The 21,730-nt window shown below is 44.7% G+C and overlaps 1 protein-coding gene across 2 annotated transcripts in view; it reads left to right on the top strand.

Moving 5' to 3' along the window:
• The window catches only part of MCC (MCC regulator of WNT signaling pathway), a 429,487-nt gene that overhangs the window by 327,903 nt on the left and 79,854 nt on the right, over window positions 1-21,730 (top strand). For both annotated transcript variants that reach the window (XM_043588824.1, XM_043588916.1), the window contains 2 exons: window positions 3,991-4,133; window positions 13,344-13,486. In XM_043588824.1, coding sequence (XP_043444759.1) covers window positions 3,991-4,133; window positions 13,344-13,486 — 286 coding nt within the window. The remainder of the gene's footprint in view (window positions 1-3,990; window positions 4,134-13,343; window positions 13,487-21,730) is intronic.

Raw genomic sequence — 21,730 nt, 5'->3', positions numbered from 1 at the left:
GCGCAAATGGTATCAATTCACTGAGATCTCATTGGCTGAAACAAGTCACATGGCCATATCCAGCTTCATGGGAAAGGGGAAGTATAATCCCACCATGTGCAAGGGTGGAGGTGAACCAGAGTCTTGATGAGTGCCCCTGCTGGGTACTGCAGGGGTGCTGGTGCTTATGGGATGCACATCCCACATGGTGGCTCCGGCAGAGCCGCATATACATAAGAAAATACTGGAGAGAAATGAACACCATTTGAAAAAGGGTTTTATTCATGGATTATGGAGAAAGTGGACATCTATCATTTTTTAATGTGTATAAAGTACTTGTAAGTTAAAAGTCAAAAAATTGTAATCATAGAGGTAATGCTCCTTTTTCCTGCTTAGTTGTCATTGTTGTATTACCTTCTCAATTGAGGGTTTACTGGGCTACCTGACCCTGGGTGATTCCTCTGTGGTGGTATGATATGCAGCTTGACCTCGCCTGTGCCCCTGTGAAACAGAATGCCTGAAATCACACACCCTCCCAGGCTAAAAAAAATTGCTCTCACAGATCATGAAAACTGAGGGTGGGGAGAGGCATGGGTCAGTAACAATACTGGAGTGTGATAATAAACTCCGGCATGACTTGAACAAACCAGGCTTGCCCGTGCAGGAGCTTGCCAGGGCAGGAAGGGCATGATCGTGCACAGAATGGCTGTGTCTGTCCTGGGTGCCGCTACTCCTCTTCTACTTTTCCTGCACCAAAGTGTCCCTTGCTGGGGTTGGTCTTGTGCAGCTTTATGAGGACTATTTAACAAGGGTGTTTTGTTGGGTTCTGTTGGCTCCTGCAGGTCACGACTTGTTTTCTCCTGCCCTGTTGCTCTCATGGGAGTTGTGGTGCAGGCACTGCAGCTTGGAAAATCTCAAGGGATTTTCACTAAGCTTGGAGATGAGTGCCTCAGTATATCTTGGTCTGGTTGCAATGAGTGTGGACAGAATGGGTGAAGTGTGTTTAATGTGACACCTCAAGGACACATACAGATGGGGCTTGGGCAATGTCTTCTCCAGCCATTCATTCACCTTGAGGCTAAGAGGATAATTATTTTCCAGTGTTCTCTTGTCACTGTGTAAAGAATCCCCAGAGTACCTTTCCACCATCTCTCCTCCCCCCAACCCCCACTTTTGTCCTCCAGCACAGAATTCCACCCGGAAGCTGTGTCTACAGTTTGCTTCAAAGTATGTGTCATAGTGACCCCCACTGTGGCACCCAGCACACCATCTTAAATGTTATAGGAAATCGAGACATATCTATTATTTGTAGAGGAAGAATTAAATTACAGAGGCTTTCCACTATTTTAGGAAACCATACTTACGGAAAAAAATATAGGAATGTAAACCAGATATCTTTGCCTTCAGCTAGGAATTTTTTTTCCTCCAATATATTCTTGTTGCTACTCCCAAATGAACCCGTAAGTTCCAAATATACATTCTGAGTCTTTTGTCTCCTTTTAGCTACAAGTGCCATTCTGTCTGAATCATCAGGCTTCCTGTTGTCTCTTGTTCATACTCATACCCTCTAGGCAGACTCCCCAGTTAGAGGCAGGAGCGAAGATGCTTTAGTCCCAGATAACATGCTCTCATTATCTGGGCATTGGCCATCTGCTTTTCCAGCAACCCGGATCTTGCCTGTGAAGTAGCTCACAACAGTCACCAGGGATGCCCAGAGTTGTCTTGGTGGTTATCAGTTGATCGTGTGCCTTTTTCTTGTATGAATATTTGCACACCTTCATTTTTAAGTGAATTTGGCAGTTTCTGGTCTGCCTTGGTGATGGTAGTGGGCTGTTGACCTCTGAAGACTGTGGAAGAGGAAGAGTGAGTGAGGAATTGGTGGGGAGGGAGAGCTGTTAAGTTTGTGAGGGGAAGCCTTTCACAGTGATTTGTAGCCCTACAGAGCTGAATATGGAAAAGCAAAGAGGAGGAGCTAGCAAGATGGCAGGAAGAGTCATGGTGGAAATGAGATCCAGGTCAAACTGGGCATGATTTTGTAATTATTTTAAGATCTAGAACTGGTGATCTTCATGAGAGTGCCAGCTACACTGGCACATGTACATACCACATACACACACGTGCACACACGTGCATGCACACACACGCAATTTGAAGGTGGGAATAAAGACTGATAACAAAAACTCACAGATACTTTGTGGGGATGGAGAAAAACAGTATTCTGCTGTGGCTATGTTCCAAAGAAATGTGAGCCTTTTTCACTTTTTGACAGATACTGTCTTTGACACCCTGTCATTTTGTGGACTTCTGTTGTCCCTTGTAAAATATGGTGGATCATGGATGAAAAGCATAATTTCATGCAAAGAGTACTTGGGGCCTGTTACAGTTTTGTTCTGTTTAGGAAAGCTTCCCTGTAAATGGGACTTAGACTCACCCTTCATTCTTGCCTCTCCTTCCACTTATTTCCTGAGCGTGTGACCTTGAGTGGACATTATTTGATGTTGCAGGTTGTCCCTAAGAACAGAAATTCACATCACTATTTCTGTGAAAGCAGCTGTCGCACCAAAGATCTGTGATACAGCTTCCACAACCTCCTTGCCTTCAATCTTGCTCCTGGAGCTCTGAGCAGCCCCCAGGAAGTTACCACATTAATACTGATCAAGTCGTTCGTAGGTGTGGTCCCTCCCGGGATATATACCACCATATTTATCAGACTTCTTTGCTGTGTATTTCTGTTTCAGTATTGAGTTGGGCTTGGTGTAGTGTTCTGCTTATCTTTGAAGGCTTTTGTCCCTGCCTGATAGCTTCTGGGTTACACCATGGGAAACCACAGATTTAGGGAGGTAGGAGGACAGTGGGACGTGGTGGGTGAGAAGTCTTACCATTTTCCGTCTGCCACTAGCCCTGAAGGTGCAAAGCTGGCAAGTACATATGGCTCTTGGCATTAGGAAAACCTTGCTGAAATGAAATTAAAATTCCTCTGCTGGACAGGAAATTAATCAGCGCTGAACGCAGTAGACAGGGACAGAAGCTAGATTCCTTATTCCATCATTGATGAGTGTTTTATTGTTATGCAAATGAGATCAAATGCTCGGTGACTGGTAGGGCGTTGAGGAGGGGTTAGAGAAGTGAAAGAGATGAACAGGTTCCTTAGGATTTAAACTCTAGCTTCAAAAATGTTTTTATAGCATCTGCTGCCTCTTACACCATCAGATGCTGAGCAAGGGAAGCGCCTCAGTTTCTTCTGTCATTGTTTCTGCAAAGCAGCCTCCTTGACAGTGTGATATATTGCGATTTATTCATTCCATAACGCTACTAGATCACCCACAGTGAAGCAAGCCACATGCCAGGTGTTAGGGCTAAATTAAAGAATCACCTAGTCTTTGCTTTGCCAGAGTTCATAGTCTGGTAGAAGAGGATATTGGAAAAAATTAAGTCTGCAGATAACTGGCCAGATAGAAATAATTGTCACACCACTTAGGACTATTTGGTTGAAAAGCAGCTGAAATGTACCCTAGCAAACATCAGCTAAAAGGGTACATAGAAACTGAACAGCCATAAAGGAATGTGGGACGACAGCTCAGGGGTATAGGTCTCAGGAACTAAGGGACAGTCTTTTCAGGACCCTCAGTCAAGTGAATCAACTCCACGCAATCTTAAGTCTATTCACTAAACATTCCCAAAAGAAGGTATCTGATGGATCCAGCTCAGACCACTTGCCCACTTCTTGGAGGGGGGTGGAAAGCAGGAGACTTGGATAATGCCACAGAGATTGCGAGCAATGGCAGAGGGACTTTCCCTCTTAAAGACAGAATGAATGCTACAAAGGCAAAGAATATGATAAAAGTTAGCTGGTGTTGTGGCTTCTGGGATTCCAGCCAATGAGCGGGCATATGTTTATTTGGAGTGTGCTCAATGTTGAGGCTGTGGTGGCTTGAAACCATAAAACTTGGAATCATTCACCCATAGGTGCGTCAACTCATTGGCCCTTCTGTCTTGTTCTCTTGATCCCAGTGTGAACAGTCCCACCTCATGAGAGAACATGAGGACGTCCAGGAGCGAACAACGCTTCGGTACGAGGAACGCATCACGGAACTCCACAGCATCATTGCTGAGCTCAATAAGAAGATAGACCGTTTGCAAGGCACCACCATCAGGTAGTGGGCTCCTAGTGCAGCTTTCTCTCTGCCCTTCTGGGCTCTGACCTGGCTCCTGGGGTTGAAATCATCCTGATGAAATATAATGATGTTTTATTTGCAACCAAGATTTTTGCTGTTGATAACTACTTTCTCTTTACATTGATAGTCGGTCGTGCACTTTCCCCTCCACTGTTCTGTTCTCATCTTGATCGTCAGGATAGTCCTGGAAGGTAGCCAGGGTGGGAGTTATAATCCTCAGGTACTGATAAGAGTGTGGAGCCAGAAGTTGGTGAAATGCTTTATTAACCAGTTCTGGATGGAGCCCCTCTGTCTCCCTACCAGCACCCCTACCACTGCTTGAATCTAGGTGGTCTTCTCTAGATGGGCAAACTGTGTGCCTCCCTTGGGGATTTTGAGAGCTCTGTACATATGCTTCTAGGTAATCTAATATTTTGAGCTCACCTAGAGTTGATCTACCAACGTTGATGTGGCCTTATAAAAACTCCTAATGTGGGGGGCAAGATTTGATACATCATTTTACCTAGCAAAAAGGCAAGAGCTTAAAAATACTAAGTTGATGACTTTGAAGTTAAATTTAGCAGAGGGTAGAAGCAGAGTTAGAACCCGCAGTCTCTCTGCTTTTACTTAATAGTCTTTCCATGAAAGTGACTTTTGGTGGTCCTGCCTTCCTTATCAATCAGTTAGCCCCAAAGTCTCCTGCACGCAGCACAATTTTAATTGGCGTGTGTCTGCCCTGCTTTCCAGAGGAGGGATTTACTTTGAGTGACTTAGCCAAGGATGAGAGCTTTTTATCATGCTGCTTGTGCTCAGGGAACAGACCTGAGGAAAGCAAACAGTTGGCACCTACCTTTCTGGAGAAAAGAGCTTTGTTCACTGAATGTTTGTACAAGCCACAATTATGGCCATTTAGAGGCAACTACTTTAAACTGTCCCTCTAGAAGTCCTAGTGGGTTAGAAGAAACTTTGGGTGCATTTTGTTCTAACTCTGAGAGTTACAGGAATGACAGGGCTACTTGGTGAGAGTACTGACAGCCTCTGATTTCTGGGCAAAATCATGGAAAACTTGACACTGAACTGGAGCCACACGATAAATTCCATATTCCAATGTAGAACCTCAAGTCTTTTAAATTGTATCCTGCTCTTCGGAGTGATTGTAGGTTAGAAACGCATGAGCAGAGAAGAATTTTCAGACCAAAGAAATGATTAGAGCCGACTTATAGGAGGCTGGCAGAGTACATTGGTAAATTTGTAATTTCCATTAAAACATGTTGCACTTTTAAACCCTTGAGAAGGTGAGGGAAAATGGGCTCAGTGAGTTGTGAAAAAAAGCATCACACATCACCTGGAAAACTCAATTTCAGGATGTTTAAATTGAATATAATGGCCAAATGGCTTCATGTTAAAATATAGTGAGCTTCTTGACCATAAACATTTATTGGTGCCTTTTATTTAAAGGGAGATTGCATCTGTGCAGATGTCACATTAAATTCTGCCAGTTTTCATCATGTAATGAGCTATCCCCCGCCTTTCGGGGGTCTCCCTGCAGACTGTGGGCCAGTAAGACAAGGCTCTTCCTGTCCTCTGACTTCCATGGCTAAGGCTTGTCTCCTGCTCCCAGCACTGCCAGAAATGGGTTTGCCCTCATGTGCTGAGATGCTGTGCTAGATCAAGTCAGGGAGGGGTGGGAGTGGTAAGGAGGCACACACCTACAAGGAACTCCAGATGCCCTAGCATATCCAGGGTCTAGAGAATTGATTGTCATACTAGTACCTTCCAGACTTTCTTGTCCCTTTAGTTGGGCCTGAGTTAGAAATTTATTGGAGGGATGCCTGGGTGGCTCATTCGGTTAAGCATCCGACTTTGGCTCAGGTCATGATCTCACGGTTCGTGAGTTCAAGTCCCGTGTCAGGCTCTCTGCTCAGAGCCTGGAACCTGCTTTAGATTCTGTGTCTCCTCTGTCTCTGCCCCTCCCCCACTCATGCTCTGTCTCTCTCTGTCTCTCAAAAATAAATAAATGTTAAAAAAAAATTTAAAAATGTATTGGAAATGCTGAAAAATAATGGAATAGTTTATGTAAGCTATGATATATCTGTACATAAGCTATCCATAAGCTAAATTGCTTAAGTAAGAAAAATGATAATCTCATAGTTTTAAACTTTTATGTCAGGTCACAGTCAGAACTGGGACCTTCTGTGACTATCCTACATGACACTCTCCCATCTCCTATAGCCACAGGGCTAATGTAGCCAAGAATCAGACACTGCAGGTGGCTGAATTCCAGTGTAAGTTGAATTCACGGCCACATCAGATCTTTTAGGTAAAGATTAAGCATTGATAGGAAAAGATGAAATGGTGAGAATTTGAATGGAAACATTGGGGTAGATTTCAATGAATCACAATTCCTAGAGCCTACAAACTCCACTGAGTTTACCCTTCTGCAGAAGCACTTCTCCTCCTTGTCTGATAAAGCTTGGAGACTCTACAGCAATCTGATCCCAGGTAGAGGGTGCCAGGTATATACACTCAGGTCCCCCAGGAATAAAGATTTATAATTATTTCACTAGGTAAAGAATTCTAACTAATTAAGATGCTGGCCAAACACAAAGGAAATAGGGATTTCCTAGTGGAAGAAGGAAGTTAGAAACATCAACTGTAGCCTCATGGTCAGTTGCAAAAAAGATGCAAGGCTGTGCATATTTTCTTGCTTGTTTATGCATGTATCCAATTTCCTTTTTTTACCTTCTTATTCTCTCCTATTACATCGGGTGAGCTGGTATTGGTGATGAAACTTGTCTGATGGTTAGGTTAGATGGTATCTAGGTGGATTTGCCCCTGAACTAGAGGAGAAGTGGTTACCTGACAATGGATACAATAACTGCTGGGACTTTGGGTCTCCCATTTTGGTGAGAAGGTGACTTCATTTACATTTGAATGAGAGATAGTTAGAGAAGGTTGGAGTCATTGCTGTTGCAACTGGAAATGTCAGTTTGGAAATTTCAACCATGTGTGTGGTTGTCAAGTAGCCACAGAATGTGGTCTGTGACATGTTATCTAGCACCTGGTACCATTCCCACTCCTCCTCTCTACTCTCCCGGGAATCAAAGAGGCTGGACATTTGGGACTACTTCCCAGATTGCCTTAATAGCTGTGATCTGGATACAGTTTGGGTTCTGTCTGCCAGTGAGGTGCCTTCACGTGGATTTGGAAAAGGAGGTGGGAGTCATTATTACTCAGGCCAAGATGACAGCAGCTGACATATAAGCTTTGGTGGGCATGAGGTCCTGCACTGACTGGCCAGAGCCTGGGGCTGTGGGCAGGTGTAAAGGCAGAGGTAGTTACCTGACTTTTGGGGGGGTCCACAACTGTGATGGCAAATGTGACAGCTCCTGGTGGCCTCCACCCACACTTTTCTGGTTCTTCTAACCGTTATGCAAGCATGGAACTGCCTAAATTAAATTTCTTCTACTTGAAACATCCACTGTAGTTTATGTTCCTAACTGAACCCTGCCTAATGCATCCTAAATCCCATCTCCTAGGAATAAACACTGAACATTTTGTATATATGGCCTTCTAAAAAATTTTATTCATGAATATTTTAAATAAATTGGATCATAGCACACACAATGTTTTGTAATCTATGCTTTTTCACTTAACTGTATGTTATGAATGGCTGTTTTAAATGCTCATCTGACTTGGAGAGGTTATATAATGGGATGGGGAAAATGGAAAAATACATCAGTAGCTCACTTTGGAATGGAGGGGTGGGTGGGTTCTAAGCAAATTAAACATGAACTCTTGTTTCCTGAGGAGATCATTTTCTTTGCCCAAAAGCTACTCTCATAACATCACCCTTTCACTGCCGGCTCTCATGATCAGTCATGTTTTCCGCTTCCGTTTCCTGTTGCTTGTTAGCCCACGGCTGTCTGGCTTCTGAGTGCAACAGTTTGCTGAAGTTTCTTTTGCCAGGGACTGAATTATGTCTCCAAATTCATATGTTGAAGCCCTGCCCCCTCAATGTTATAGCATTTGGAGTTGGGGTCTTGGGGAGATAATTCTGTTTAGTTGAGGTCAGGAGGATGGGGACCATATGGTGCTTGTAGTGAGTGCCCTTCTAAGAAGAGACACCAGAGGGCTTGCTCACAGGTACACTCTCTCCCTGCCGTGTAAGGACACAGTGACAAGGCAGCCATCTGTAAGCCAGGAAGAAAGCCCTTACCAGAAACTGACCATGTGGGCACCTTGATTTTGTTTGGACTTCAAACCAAAGTCTAGAACTAAGAGAAAATAAGGTCCTATTGTTTAAGCTAGTCCACAGTATTTTATACAGTAGCCTAGGCTACGATACTTCTTTGAAAACTACCAGTGACTTCTTAACTGAAAACTCCAGTGACCTTTTCTTGTTTCTGGTCCTTTTCTGCAGCCTGTGCCCCTAAATCTTCTCTCCTTCCTGGTGTGTTCTTCTTGAACTCCTAGGACCTAGATCATTTCTTCTGTCCCTAAGATTGATCCTCAGCCTTGGCTCTTACCCTGGGTGCTCTCTCCCCACCTTTCACCTTGAAGGGCTGTAGCCCTAAAAAGCTGACCCCGCCTATCTGTGTTACCTCCCTCCCACTTCACTCTTCTGCCTCTTTGTCTGCAAAATGCTCTTCATTTGTCAACAGAGATAATATCCAAAGTCTCCATCTACTCTAACATAATCTAGCCTCTAAAATCTCATGCCTGCTCCATGAGCCTGACCTTTCCATTTGCCCAATTATTCACCAAAAGATTCATAGATGAGACTGATCTTGCTTTGTGCTAGATGGAAAAATAGGGAGAGATGGAATTGCAGGAAGAATCAGAGCTCATCACTGATTTCCTGCTTTAGATCTTCTAAAAGAGCTAAAAGGGATACATTTCCTCCTTGTATCTAAAAAAATCTTTGTTCTTTAAAAGAATGATGGCATTTCAAGGCAAGTCTGCCTTTACTTATAAGGAAGAATGTAGTTCAGCAAAACCCCCCACCGGGTCAGGTAGGCTGGGGTAGCTGGACATAGTTGACTGACAGGTGTCAAGGCAGGCAGATGTCCATCCACGTCTTATTCACAAATCAATCCAGTGACAAGGCATGAATGTGCATGCCAAAATAAAAAGGCATGGGGATTGCTAATGAAATAATATTTATATCAAATACTACTAATTCCATAGTACTTCAGCTTAAGGTCTGGAAAGCAGGATAAGAATTATACTTTCATTGACCATTCCCTTTTCCGAAAAGGGATCATTTCATCCCTAGCCAATAATGAGAAGGAATCTTTAAAAATCATCGTCAACAACAACAAAATCTTTTCCATGGGTCACCATATTTGATTGTTGTTTCACTGGTCCTAAATTTAGGAGTGACGCTGTACTGCTCACTAGTTGTAGAATCTTGGGTAAACTGCTTAAGCCTCTTGAAGCTTCACCTGCCTTGTTCGTAAAATAAAGGTATTGATCCCAGTTTTGATGAGCCCTGAGATCTCTGCCAGTCTGGGACTTTTCTGCCACTGCTTAGTTACACAGGTGGTGGGGACAATCTAATGCCTGCCTCCTTGGGAGCGTTTTTCTTTTGTTTTGTCGTTTAAGCTAGTAGCAAGCACTAATCATTGCTACTCTAAGAGCAATTTGGAAGCACTTCACAAATGCTTCTAAGTGAATGAAATGAAACAAGGTACATTTAGAATTCTGTGAGATGATTCTTGATGTTCCAAAGAGAGACACCTGAGAACTTTGTAATTCCGTAATTGCGAAACTACCACAATAGTGTCTAATTATCAACAGTTATCAGTTTATCAAAGCTTCTGGGGTTTTTTTGTTTGTTTTTGGCTTTGGGTTTTTTTTTTTTTTTTTGGCTTAAAATGGTCACTTCTTGGATCTTTTCATGTTTTCTTCCTTTTCACCAGCATCATTGGCAGCTGGTGTTCTTTGGGGAGGTTCTCTTCCTCCCCCACCCCCCCCAAAATAAGTTATCGTTTGCCAAGAGCGACTGTATACATAACAGAAAGAAGCAAACAATGAAGTCACTTTGAGGCACTGATGCTGTGTTGTTAACTACACATCTTTACCAACCAGAAGACTCCTGTTGCACAGAGAAGCCTTGAAAACACACCTCATATTCTTGCTTTTGTAAAACTGCTGGCACCGCTGGGATGTTTCTGATTTCTCGCTCTATTGCTCTGGGTGAACCATGCTCCCGAATAACACAGTAGAGAGAAGACCTCAAGCATGAGTGTTCTACATATTCTGCAATCACAGATTGACTATCAGCTTACAAAAGGCCCTGAGCGAATTGGCTTTTGTTCTTTCTCAGTCCCAGAGTCCAGCCTCTTTTCAAGAATGATCCCAGTCATGATGTTCAGGAGATGATAAGAATATGCAGCTCTATGAATTCTTTAACCAAAGTCAGTGGGAGAAATAGCAAGGTTGCGCAAACTTTAATATTTAGATTCTGTGTAACCATTTTTATACCTCGTTCTTCGTGGTACAAAGCCTGGCCTGATCTCACAAGGTTGCTTTCTGCCTCTAATTGCTATTTACTTTGTTTGCACATGCTGGTTTGTACTATAGTGCTCAACACGATTACCATAAGGAGGAATCTTACCCAGAGATTTTGTGTGCTCAGCTCAGCCCCTCCCTTTGGGGTCGAGAACCTAGACCTTCCACACTTCTCTCCTGCTTGTTCTGTTTCCATATGACAGCTCAGCAGCACACACTTCTTTCCGAGTTCCTGGACTTCACTCATTTTCTTTTTATTTCTACCATCTAACCCTCATGATTTGCCTCCTTCAGTACAGTAAGTTCTCCTTCTGATCAAAATTGCCCACTCAACATGCAGCCTGAGTGTCCCTCCAGCCTCATGTTGCTATCCTGCACCCCATGTGGTCTCAGCTATACTGGTCACTTGTTCCTCTCCGTTCCCATCGTCATTCACATTCAAAACAAACGGTGAGGATGGAAAACCCGTAGGTGTCTGTGAAGAAAGCCAGGAGTCTTCCCTGGTCACTACTCACCTGCAGTGCCAGACGCCCCTCCTATGCCCACACACAGCATCCTTCTTAGGTTAGAATTTGTTGTGAACACATTTGACTCCTGGAAGACAGCATCCATCTGGTCTTTGCTTTCCTGTCCTTATTTTAGTGCTCAGATACATTGACCAAGGATCCTTGCTTTACATTTCATGACCCTGAAAGTCTTCTGCCTACGGTAAAATTTCTAGTATGGTGTGATTCTCCTTCAGAGTGTGCTCTGACCTCGGTAAGGAATGGCCCCTGCAATCAACAGCCTCCTTTTCCTACCCCTTCCCTCTTCACTGCTGTATAAAGTTCATCCTAATAATCCCTAGAAGTAATTCCTTACAAAGCAGGAGATTTGGCAGCCACTGTATGTTTTAGAACCTGCCAAGCCAGAAGTGTTTAAGGTGGCTATTAATGATTTTGCAAATGCCATTTATACCAGAGATACAGCAGCATTTATCTGGCTTTCTTGGCTGTAAAAGAGTCTCAGCCAAGCTGAAGCTGATTACATTGGCCATGCAACAAAGGTAATTTATTCATCACACACAAAACCTCCCGTTAACTAAAATCAGATTTCTAAGTGCTGATTGAAAGGAGAACTGATATATCAGGACACAATTACCCTCTGGACCAAAAAGGCTACTCTTAAGGTACTTTTTAATTGTTTTCATTCCTAAACCTAATTATTGTTAGCTTTGCAGGTGGCTAATAATTAACTTATTCATAGAACATTAACCTATATTTTTTGCCTTCACTACTCCCATTCTAATTCATATTTTGCATGTCTGGGGGCTTAATATCTATTCAAAGTCTCCCCAGATTTCAGGATGGCTTTTATTAAAAACACCTTATAAAGCAGGGGCTCAGCTGAATTCCTTCCCTGTGAGGATACTGATTTCTGAAGTGAACTAAGAACTCTGGAGAGTTCTTCACATTCTTTAATTTATAGATGTGTCTCCCCAGCTTAAAATGGCAGTTGCCTCTTCTGCAAATTCCAGTGGTCACCCATCACCATCTTGGTCCACCCCAAACCCAAGACTGTAAGATTTTGTGCCCTCCTGCTGTCAACTACTTTAAGTGAATGCCAAGCCAAGGGGACTTCTCTTCTTGGCTTTCTTCATAGACACCTATGGGCTTTCCACCCCCGTAGTAAATCCCCTGACAGTTTTCTCTTCTGGCTCTTCTGGCTTTCTCTTCTTTTCTCTTCTGGCTCTTCTCATCTACTTGCAAAGTAGATGCTTCAGAGGGAGTTAATGTTGTGCTCTCCATGTCTGTGTCCGTTGTGTGTGTAGTGATGGTGGTGACGTGAGGAAGAGGCATGCATGTGCTTTGAAAGACTTGGTACAATTTTAAGTTTCCTTCGCTTGCTCATAGCTAATTCAGGAACCAAAGACTGAGGGACTGTGAAGGGCTGAGAAGGGGTGGGTGTGTGTGTGTGTGTGTATGGCAGCATTTAAATGTTGTCTTCCTGTTACAAGTGCTAACTGGTGGAAACAGACTACTGAGAGGGGTGCACTCACTCACTGTGTCCATTTTTCTCCTCTCCCCACCTTTTCCCATCCCCTAATGCCACTGATTTACTTTGGGGAAAGTAAGTGTGATATTTATTAGACATACCTCTCAAAGCATCCAGTTTGATCTGCACAGGTGAGGTACTGGTTTTCTGGTAGCTCCAGCCCCAACACCTTTTTACATCCCCTTCCAAGGAGAAAGCCCACCAGTGGGACTCTCCAGCTGATGGGATGTGACATTCCTGTGCACCAGACTCCTGCTTATTTTGCCCACTGTAGCCTCCATACTCAGACTAACACTGCTTCGGATCTTGGGTTCTTTTGTATTTCAGAATTTGAGGAGGTGAAGAAATCTAATTTCTTCAGGAAATCTTTAAAGGAAAAAAGTTTCTAGTGGGCTGTTAGATGAATCTTGTTCAGTGTGTGTGTGTGTGTGTGTGTGTGTGTGTGGACACAGAAGCAACCTTTCAGTTTCACATACTGACTGTGGATGTGACTAACCATTTATCTGCCTGAAAAGAGTCCTAGCTAGTTCATATGGCTGAGGGGATAGGGTGGGGAAGATCTATTTCTCTCTGAATTTCTTTCCTGCCCTTCAAAGCCATGTTCTCTAGGAATTTGTCTTCTATCTCTGTCAGTGGTAGCTGACTCTCCTTTTTTCTCAGGGAGGAAGATGAGTACTCAGAACTGCGATCAGAACTCAGCCAGAGTCAGCACGAGGTCAACGAAGACTCTCGAAGCATGGACCAAGACCAGACCTCTGTCTCCATCCCTGAAAACCAGTCCACCATGGTCACCGCTGACATGGGTGAGTCTGCCTGCCATTGCATGAAACCAGAGTTTGGTTTCTGGATTGTATTGGGAATTTTAGAAATATGAGGCAGCCTGAATTAAAATTTAATTAGTCAAGGAGTTTGGTGAGTAGATGAAGGCATATCCATTTGAAGGTCCCTCATATGCTCCTTTATTGGAACTGAAGAGCTGAATTAGCTTTCTGCCCTGATATTTGTGATTCAAACATATGCCACCTCTATTTGAAAAATCTGGAAGTAAGGAAAAGGCTATTGTAGTGTTCCAATTTCGAGTAAAATCTGAACCATGATGGCAGGGATGGGAAGGATGGAATGGGTGGCAACACATTATAGTGGAAGAACCAATCATTTTTAGCAACTGTTGGGTAAGAAGAAATCTGAAATAACTCCAACATGTTGATCCTAAGTGACTAAGGACATGCTCATATTTCTTAGTCAGGAAATTTGGTTGAGAAATGAGTTGGGAAATAGATACATTATGTTTGAGGTTGTAGAGAAATGCCCATCTGGGAATACCTGGTATTTTAAACTGCAGGTCGTGACCTGATAGTGGATCTTGAGATTATATGAAAAATACTTTTAAAGTGAAATCATATAGGAAAAAAATAGAATGACAACGCTGCTTCATGAGACTTATTTGTTGAGTGTGTGTATGTATGTAGTAAGTTGCCAAATGAAATGTTTCAGCTGTGGGCTGTAGTCAACCCACAAAATGTTGCAAAACCACTGGTCTGCTTGGAGATGCTTAACTGGATCTTTGGAGAGATTGGGGTTGAGGATAAAGCCTTTGAAGTTACGAGGTAAGGTGATCTCTGTGGTCCAAAGCGTGTGGGGTCAGAAGGAGGAGGAGCACCATATCTTAGGAAATGGTCACATATAGGGGGGAGGTGGAGGAAAAAGGAGAAGGAGGTGTAAATATAGTATAACTTTCTTGGAACCTAAAATTTCACTGGGGAGAGACTTTAACAGTACACATTTATATTCATTATAAAATTTAGGAACACAGTACCATGAGAGTTTATCAAAGGAATTTGATTCAGTTTAAGATTCTAGAATAGCTTCCTCTAGGAAGTGACATTTGAGCTGGGAGCTGGAGGGTAAGTAGAAATTAACCAAGTAAATGAAGAGATGCATTCAGGGGAGGGTGGGGGAAGTGGATGCATTCAAGGAGATGAAAAAAGCTCATCATGTATGGAGGGTCCAGAGGTGTGAGACGGAGGCTGGAGAGATAGGTAGGGGCCATAGCATGCAAGATATTATAGACCATGTGAGGAATGTTGACCTATATTCAAGGATGCACAAGAAACCACTGAAAGGTTTTAGTAGTGTGGGAAGGGGATGAGATGATCAGATTTGCATTTTGAATCCATCATTCTGTAGTAAGAGAATTGGTGGATCAAGAATGAATGGGGCCTGGGTGGTTCAGTGGGTTAAGTGTCTGACTTCAGCTCAGGTCATGATCTCACGGGCTGTCAGTGCAGAGCCTGCTTTGTATCCTCTGTCCCCGCAGCCCCCCATCCCTTCCCCCACATGCGCTTGCATAACTGTGTGCTCTCTCACTCTCTCACTCAAAAATAAATAAACATTAAAAAAAAAAGTGGGGCGCCTGGGTGGGTCAGTTGGTTGGGAAACCAACTTTGGCTCAGGTCATGATCTCACAGTTTGTGAGTTCGAGCCCCACGTCGGGCTCTGTGCTGACAGCTCAGAGCCTGCTTCGGATTCTATGTCTCCCCCTCTGTCTTCCCCCTCCCCTGCTCACACTCTGTGTCTCTCTGTCTCTTAATAATAAATAAACGTTAAAAAAACAAAAATTATGAATGGGGGAGGCCAGCTAGGAAACCATTGCTAATGTCTCAGTGGGCACAATTATCTCTAGGATCAGGGTGGTGGTAGTTGAGATCCCGAAAGGTATAAAACTGACAAGATCTGCTGAAGGAATAGAAACAGAGGGTAAAAGGAGAAAGTGTGTGTATGGAGATGTTCTCTAAGTGTCTGGATTGTACAATAGACGGATGATGCTGCCAGTCGCCAACACGGGAGCACAGGAAAAAGAGCCAGGTGGTTTTGCTTCGAGTTTTGTTTGGTTTTCTTTTACTTGAGGGGATGGGAGTGTAGGGTGGAGGTCATATGTTTTGTGTGGGCATAAGTCTGAGGTGTCTGTCTCGAAGTCTGTGGGTGTAGATGCTTCAGAAGGCAGCAGGTATACATAAGAAGCCAAGAGGAGAGGTCTAGGCTGAAGGAAAGCAGTTAGGAGACACTGGGTTATTGCAGATAGTTGCTGAAGCAGTGGGAGGCCATGCATAGAGCGAGGAGTACAGAGAACGGGAGCCTGGGCTTTGGGGGCCGCCAGCTGAAGAGGAGACTCTATAGAGCTCCTGGCAGGGACATGCCTCTCATCATTTTAGTCTCAGTTTAAATGCATCTCCTCTGAAAGCATCTTGTGAGCACCAGTCTGTGCAAGTTCCTGAGTTGACTCTTCGCTGCCCCACTTGTCTCCTTCTATTGAATTGAAATTAAAAAAAAAAAGTTTTTTTTATGTTTGTTTATTTTTGAGAGAGAGAGAGAAACAGAGCGTGAGCAGGGGAGGGGCAGAGAGAGAGGGAGACACAGAATCCGAAGCAGGCTCCAGGCTCTGAGCTGTCAGCACAGAGCCTCATGTGGGGCTTGAACTCATAGACGGTGAGATGATGAGCTGAGCCGAAGTCAGACGCTTAGCCGATCGAACCACCCAGGTGCCCTTCGAATTGAAATTTTAAATGATATATTTCTAGTTCTTTGCTTGACTGACTCTCCCACTAAACTCCACTGGGCAGAAGTATATTTAATCTAATAGAGTTCCAGAGCCCACCACCAGGCCTGGTACACGGAGTGTGTCCAGAGATACTTGCTGGAATGAACAAGTAAAGCAGTTGGTGAGTCCATCAAGCAGTCGGCCAGCCAAAGGTGTAGGAAGGAAACGAGGAGAGCCATGTTTAGGAAGCCAGCGGGGCAGAGAGAACTCAAAAAGGAAGGAAGAGGTCAGCAGGATGGATTGCTCCTAATGCCAGCAAAGTCACTGAGAGCTGTAAACTGAAACCGATGTGACCTCAACAGAAAAGGAGTGAGGAGTGGAGACACCTTCTAGGTCCTCAAGCTCTTGGCTTCAGGCTGAAACTGCCTCTCTAAACTCACCTGAACCCATATCCCAGGCCTTAAGTTAGAACACACACAATCTCCTGGGACCATCCCAGCTGTGGGCTCAAGTCCCACGTGCTGCTCTATCAGCATCGGGGTCTCAAACCTTTGTGGTCCCAGGCTTCTGGACTCCGTCTTCCAGCCTTGGGAGTGGGACAGGTGCTGACGGCCAAGATGTTCCCATTCAAGCAAAGAGATGTGCCTATACTGATCCCTCCATTCATGTCTCTGAAAGTGTTTTATGAAATTAAATCAGTGCCCAATACTCCAACAATGTTGCTTAAGCAAAGTGGGGGAGTGGGGGGATAAACCTGCCTGAGTGGACCGGGCATCTTTCTGGTGGGGCTTCTCGGGGCTCCTGATGGAGCATTCGATAGCTCAGGCTGTCTGCCCAGGAACCAGTATCTGCCTGTCTGCGCTATGAGCTGGCTTCGTTTTTCCAAATCATTAATCTCAAATCCTTTCTTTCCATCCTTTTCCTCATTACAAATATATGTTTGTTATAGCCAGGGATCGTACCTTTTTTGATTGGGACTGAGCTCCTGGTGGAAAGGACCCTGTCGACGCAATGCCTGTATGTGTTCTCTGCCCACACAGGCGGCCCTTATTCATCTGTTGAATAACTCACTGGGTGCTGTGCAAGGGGGATATGAGTCACAGGATCTGCCCTCAGATCTCTGTACTCTCACACTTTGTTCTCTCATACCCAGAGTAACATCCCGATTCCTGACCATTGACAAAAGGCCCCCACAGAGCTGAGCATCTCCTACCTCAGGCGGCCCCCTCCCTAACCATCCCTCGTTTTCCCCCAGCTGTGGCCACACTGGCCTCCTTGCTGCCCCTCACGGCTGACCAGCTCATCTTGTCTCCCTGCTCCTTCTGCCTGGAGTGCTCCTTCCCAGAGCCAACCCTCGGCTTCCTGCGCATGGCTGCTGGCCAGCCCCAGTCAGAGGGCCCTGGTGGAGCACTGTGGCCTTCCCTCACCCTCACTGCCAGGTGCTGTCCTCCTTTTCTGCCTTCATTTCTCCTCACAGCACTTAGTGCTTCCTGGTGACACATTGTATGTGCATTTATTTCACTGTGCATTACCAGTGGTTACCAGTCCCTCACACTGGAATCTAGAATCCAGGCACCACGAGGGCAGGGACTTCCGCTGTCCTGTGTGCCAGTATAACAGTGCCCACACAGAGGAGGCCCCCAGTACTAAGTGTTAGGGAATGCCATCTTGGAGCTCACGGCTCTTCAGAGGATGCACGCAAGGAAACAGGGAATGACCAGCACTGAGGTAAGGGCCACAAGAGGAGGTGGACAGGGGCTCCTAGCAACACCCTTGGGCAAGAGCATCGGAAAATACATCCCAGAGGTCACATCTAGCAGAACTCGGGGGACAGGCGGGAGCGATGCAGATAAAGAGCAGGAGGCAGGGGGAGAGCCTAGGAGGCAGAGGGCTGGCACCCGCTGGGTCCCTGAGGAGGGCAGGCACAGGGACATCAAGGAGGAAGAGCGCATCAGGGCTTCTGCAGAGTGCCGCCCCTGTGTGCGTTCATCAGAACTGGATGGCTGCCTCTTCTTACTCCTTTGCCATTTTCCAATTAAATGGCTTCAATAGGGGAAAAAGCTTCCATATATAAACACCGTTATAGGAAATCATTAAAAAGCAGCCATTTCATTATGGTTGCTATATTTGCAAACCTGCATTAGCAACCCAGAGGTTTTCTTGAGCCGGATTTTATAGGCAGAGTTTGCTGCAGTATATTCACCAGTCTTCATTCAAGATAGCAGGAGTTAAGTCCAATCTGCTCCCTTCATCAGAAGCACTTTTCTTGTTTTCAGACCCCACCCATCAGAGCCAGGCTGCCCAGTCAGTGAGCTGGCTCCTAGGTGGTGTCCTTGGGCCCTGAAGGAGCAAACCAGCAATTTAGAAAGTGCTTCGACACACCTAACCAGTCCTATGAAGGAGACAGATCCCAGCAGTGTCACACGGCATCTTAAAATAAATTGCTTTACCTCTGTTCAAACCTGGTCACGCAGTTGCTTGGAAAATAAAGGTAATTAAGTAGACAAAGACAAGGTAGGAATTACGGCTTGGGAATTTTATTCCCTCAATTTGGCAAAGAGCTCTAGTTAGGGAGAGGCTGGCTAGAACAGATAACGTGTTTTGCTCACTCTGTGTCGAGCATTTACATGCATCTTCATGTTTAATCTTCAGCCTTGAAAGGAGGCCCTGTAAATCTCCTCATCTGTAAAATTGGGCTAACAGAGTTCAGAGGGGGTGAGTCATTTGTCCAAGGCCACACAGCTAAGCAGTTGTTACTGTTGTTGGCGCCCGTGTTTCAGTAGATGGCTTTGCTCTTACGTGCCTCTGCCTAAATCGTGAAACGTGCCTACGGTTAGTGTGTTCCACTTAACTGCGATCCTTTGAGGTCTCTAGTGCTGATGGGGGAATTTAGGGAGCAGCTGTGTGATCACAGCACCTGGCTTCGTAGCAGAGTATTTGTTGTTAATCGAGATTTTTGCAGACCTCCATCTTAGAAACAACACTTTTAGGCCAAACGATTCTGGCTCTTGCCATAGAGCAGAACACAGATGTGTGTGCATGTTCGTGCATGTGTGGCACACTCTCCAGCAGGCTGCTCTCCCAGCTCTGCTAATGGAACAGCAGAGCTCATCTGGAGCAATTGTTTGTAAAACAAAATCCTTGATCCAGTGGACCTTTGCACAGCCTGCGTTGGGTTCTGCTCCTTATTTTGAGATCTCTTCTGTTTTAGGTGAGAAATTCTTCTTTTCTGGGATCTAGCAATGCCCAACTATTCCACCCTTAGGGATGAAAGGAAGCATATGATACCTTGTTTGCTGGTGGGATCATTTAGATAGAGATTTCCTCCTTATGCATAGTTTTTGGAGGACAACCAAGGAAGAATTTACACATGAAACCTGGCTCTTTGGCACAGCTGTGACTATGAAATATGTTTAACGTTAAAGCCAGATTTTCCCGGCTTAATGGCCGATGAGGCTTAATGGCTTCAGGAAAAATGTTCCAAAGTGTCAAGCAGCCACTCCCAGTGAGGAGAAAGGGGGGTCGGGGCAGGGAAAGGCAGCCCTGCCTCCTCCAAAAACGATTTCTGTAGGGTTGGAGAGAAGTGTTGACAAAGGCAAGGGAGCCTGTCTGGAGAAAATTTGCATGTTATTAGGAATGAGGGTGACTAGAATGGATCCTGCAGCAAAAAATGTTTGACAGTCCAATCATTTATAACCTGATTATGGAACTTTGAGGAACCAGGCCACAGGTTGGAAAGGTTAGATGGGACTGAAAATAGCATCTTGAGTAGTTGATGGAATAGGCCAAGCCTTTTGTTGCCTTTTTGTTTTTCCTTCTCCTCACTTTAACTGGGCAGCTACATTTCCCCTAAGCCGTGCACAGTGTTGGTCATCCCTGAGAACCAAGCCTAGAGGAGACTTTGAAGTTCTGAACATTGACTCACTGGAGGACTCTTTGAGGTGGCTGTGTGCTTTCTCCATGGGATCTGAGCCTGGTCAAATAAGACCTGTCTGCGAATGTCAACAGGGCAGAGTGACTGAGGAGTGCATCGGAAATCATTCTGGAACTTTCCTTACAGTAATCAAGCTTGAAAGCAGGCAGGGTCACTGCTCTACTTCAGTTTACGTGACTTGAGTACAATTTGAGGGAAATAGTTTTTTAGCCCCCGAAAAGACACTTTTCGAAAAGACTCCACCACATTCATTCGAAGCGAGTTTCCATAAATGTTGGGATTCAGGAACTCCTTTTATAATATAAGTTGTCTCAGTTTTTTAAACAGGCTGTGTCTCTTCAGGTGAAATTGTTTTTTTGATTGTTGGAAACGCATGACATGTTTTTCCTTAAAACCAGCATCATAAGGGAGTGTTCGCTTCCAAGACCAGCCTGTGAAAGCCTGCTTTAATCTGTAATGGGAATAAAGTACGGGACCCTCATCTGTGTTACTATAACCCAGACCAGCACTGTGGCCATTGTTCCTGGGAGAAAGGATTGTGTCAACCATATTTGGATGTCAGAGGCACATCTCCTCCCTTCTCCTGGAAGCTTTGGAAATTTTCCCATCCCTACCACAGTGAGTGCCCCGGGGTCTGGGACTGGTACTGACAGCCTGCTCCGCACTGCCACTCTTGGCTCTTGAGGCTTGAGACGGGCCTGTCTGAAAAAGGCCCTTGAGCTGAAATGGAAGATCCAGGCACTGAGGAAGGACCATTTGGACCAGAGGTTAGTTAGTGAGCTTGGGGAGAGAGTGATCAGAGGTGATGTTACAGAGAAACAAAGCGTGTTAAAACTGCAAAGTGACATTAGCAAAAATGAAAACAAATTCAGGCGCGTACATTTGGGCTGAAATAGAAGTCCTGAAAGTACAGGGGCGCCTGGGTGGCTCGGTAGGTTGGGCATCCGACTTTGGCTCAGGTCATGATCTCACGGTTCATAGGTTCGAGCCTCGTGTCGGGCTCTGTGCTGACAGCTCGGAGCCTGGAGCCTGCTTTTGTATCTCCCTCTCTCTGCTCCTCCTCTGCTCATGCTCTGTCTCTGTCTCTGTCTCTCTCTCAAAAATAAATAAACATAAAAAAAAAAAATCCTGAAAGTATAACTTGGTTTCTTTTGGGAAAAGAAACACATCCCTTCCAGCTAAGTTAGGACCCAGCCGGCGTGATAGCTGGTGGCTCCCAGCCTGACTCATGTCTGTGGTCTTGGGGGATAATTTGGGTGTGGCAGTGACACTTTCCAGAAAGCATTCTGGTTCTCATAGCTGCACGGAGAAATCGAACATCACAGGGGTCCCTACATTAAATCTAGACTCAGTGTGTCCATGCTCTGTCGTACCTTCTGGCCTTGAATGCTCAAGTATTTATTTCCCCCTCAACTTTTTATTTTGAAAAACTTCAAACTTACATAAACAGTAAAATGAACCCCTATAAACCCATAAACCCATTGCCTGTATTCACTAGCTGTTAATGTTATGCGATTTTTGTTATTTGATTTTTGCGCACATGCATGAATTTTTTTTCTGAGCTCTTTGAAAGTA

Source organism: Prionailurus bengalensis, chromosome A1 (genome assembly GCF_016509475.1).
Source record: "Prionailurus bengalensis isolate Pbe53 chromosome A1, Fcat_Pben_1.1_paternal_pri, whole genome shotgun sequence".
In the NCBI taxonomy this organism is placed as follows: Eukaryota; Metazoa; Chordata; class Mammalia; order Carnivora; family Felidae; genus Prionailurus; species Prionailurus bengalensis.
This window is presented reverse-complemented; position numbering and strand designations above follow the sequence as displayed.